The sequence below is a fragment of the Bison bison genome, unplaced genomic scaffold (assembly GCF_000754665.1).
Source record: "Bison bison bison isolate TAMUID 2011002044 unplaced genomic scaffold, Bison_UMD1.0 scf7180017864495, whole genome shotgun sequence".
NCBI classification, from domain to species: Eukaryota; Metazoa; Chordata; class Mammalia; order Artiodactyla; family Bovidae; genus Bison; species Bison bison.
The window spans coordinates 3,543,965-3,546,616 of record NW_011495054.1 but is presented as its reverse complement, the minus strand read 5'-3'; the positions used below and the strand labels follow the sequence as shown (position 1 = coordinate 3,546,616).

The window sequence follows — 2,652 nt, the reverse complement described above, 5'->3', positions numbered from 1 at the left end:
CAAACAGCCCCGGAGGCTGGTTGGAGGGAAGAACTGGAGGAGGGTGTCAGCCTCCTGGTGACTTTTCCCTCAGAGGGGGGTCAAATATGTGCCCTGGAATTACCTTTTGGAAACTGCCCTCCTCCCTCGCGGGACACAAAGTTTGCGCAGAGCTGGCCGCGCGTCGCACGCACAGTCCGGGCTGAGGACTCGGAGGGGGTACCTTGGGTCAGCCTAGTCCAATTTGAGACACCGGAGACTTCAGGGGACGTTCGAGTTTATCCCTTTCTCGGGCGGTCTGGAGGGTTGCTCCCTTGCCAGGCCGGAGCTAGCCGCGGGGAGAGTCTGCTAGATTTTTTTATTTTTTCTTTTCTGCACACTGGGGCAAGAAAAAATTGACTTGGATGGCTCAGATTGAAGCGCAGAGAAAGAGCGAACCCCAAACGAAAACGTTCGCGGTCCTCGCACTCATTTTTGATCGGATTCGGCTGGGAAACACTGACTTAGGGAGCGAACATTCTTTTTCCATTAAAACTTAAGTATCTGCAATTGCGATTCTATCCAATTCTAATCAGCCCCCCTTCCGCCTCTCGTTTTGCTTCCTAATTTCAAGGAAAAGTAATTTCAGATTGAAGCGGCTCCCTTCCGCCGGCCGAGTAAGGGACTTTTGTTTTTAGCTTTATAACTTGACTGACATCTCTTTTGGGTTCAGTGGGGGCGGTCTTAATTATTTAAAGGCAAAGAGAAGGGGCTAAAAAGGAAGCTAGGGAAGAAAGACTTGACTCCACTTTCAGGAAAGGTCCCTAAAAAAAAAAAACCAAACACTTAACAGGAGGCCCAAAGACATTTCAATAAAAATTTATTGAAATTTCAATGAGATTTTTAAAGGGGTGGGGGGAGATACAGAAAACCAAAGAACTCATCAACAATTATAACACAAAATATACCTTCATGAATTTTTGTCTTTAAACCATCTCTCAGCACCTGACTTTTTAACTGTGAATATGTCTCTAGAGGCACCAATTCAAAACATCAACACTGAGGACAGTAAGTAGTCAATTCCACTTTGTTTTGAAGAAATCAGAGACTAGCAAATACAAATAGGAAAGAAAAATTAGAAAGTCAAACCACAGCCTCTGCACTCTCCACCCCCCACCCGCCCCAAGCAATCTCAAAAACACTCTTAGGAATTTCAGGTGGGGCTAGGAAGTGGCACCACCTCCCCAGTTTTCGGTAAAATGGCAAATAGCACTTTCCCCCAGTTTTGGACATTAGAAAAGAAATTTTCTTTGCAGATGACTCTTTTGAAAACTATGTTGGTGTCGGTGCAGAAAGTGTGTTTTCTACTTTTAAAAGCGATCCTGTGACCTTGAAATAAAACTGACTATAGGAAAACAAAACCACAAAACCTGACAGCTGCAATCCTATTTACATAGAGCTATATACAATGTCAATAAATTAAAGTTTAATTTTCTGAGCATTCATATTCCACCTATTTACAAGAGTTATCAAATAATTACATAAATACTTTGTCTAATAGTCTCGCTTCTTCTTTATTTTTTTTTTTAAAAACCTTGTTATTGCATATACAGGAAACAGAAAAGAACTGCCAGAGGGACAACATGAATCCTGCTACAGAACTTAGATAAAATAAATTCATTTTTGGTATCTTCCCCATCCCTTCCTTTTAAGCCATCCCCCTTAAGGTTGTCAATGATCTAGGAAAAGATAAGGGGTCATATTTTCTCTCTAAAAGCAAGCATTCAAAAATAAAACCCACAAATACATTACTGTGGAACATGCAAGAGACCTAGAGCTCTTAAAACATCACAAGAATTATTAAAAAGACACAGATTTCCTTAATAGAGACTAAACAAGAATGGCAGAGACTTCCCTCCCCAAACAATGCTGCCCAGTAATTTATTTAGAACTGATATGCACGTCACTAGAAAGTTTTTAATCTTCACGAACAGAATCATGTTAATGTATCCATTTGTCCCCAGTATTTTTTTTTTTCAATTTTGTGTTTCCACTTGGGACGGTGAAGGAAAAAAAAAAAAAATATATATATATATATATCTTCACTGTGGGAGTAACTTTTCAACACCTCCCCTCCTGGGGCCTGGCTACCTCGGATCTTCCCACAGCTTCCAGACCAGCCCCCAAGGAGTTGCTCTGGCCGCCAAGGCTTTAACTCCTACCCCCAACAGCTCAATGCAACTGGGACGTTTCTGAGCCAGATCCCGGATGTATAAACCACAGCCAAGAAGACAGGGCCTGTTTCTAGCACATTCTCTCCAGGGAGTCCAGCACCCCTTTCCCAGACAAGGCTGCACAAAAAAGGGCTGACCTCACTGCACGCCCGGGGTTTATGTGACATCCCACAAAGTGCACTGCAGACTGGATTGGACTGGAATGAAGAGACTTTTCTGGGGAGGGGTTTACGGGGAGGCGCTGCGGGACCTGTCGGGCTTGGCTTCCAGGCCGCTGACCAACCGCTGGATGTTCTGCAGTTCGCTGGTGGCCGCCTCCTTCTCCGGGCAGAGTTTGGGCGACAAGGACACGGAGCTGGAGGAGAGCGTGGAGGAGCGGCTGTTGAGTTCCGAGCCCGAGTCCACGGCCACCGAGGCCGGGCTGGCGGCCAGGGCGGCGGCCTTGCCGTCGAGGGGGCCC

General features: G+C 45.2%; 1 protein-coding gene across 1 annotated transcript in view; it reads right to left on the bottom strand.

The window, feature by feature from the left end:
* Positions 1 to 822: 822 nt before the first annotated feature.
* The window catches only part of TBX3 (T-box 3), a 14,293-nt gene continuing 12,463 nt past the window's right edge, over positions 823 to 2,652 (bottom strand). The window contains exon 10 of the mRNA XM_010828830.1: positions 823 to 2,645. Coding sequence (XP_010827132.1) covers positions 2,421 to 2,645 — 225 coding nt within the window. The 3' untranslated portion in view covers positions 823 to 2,420. The remainder of the gene's footprint in view (positions 2,646 to 2,652) is intronic.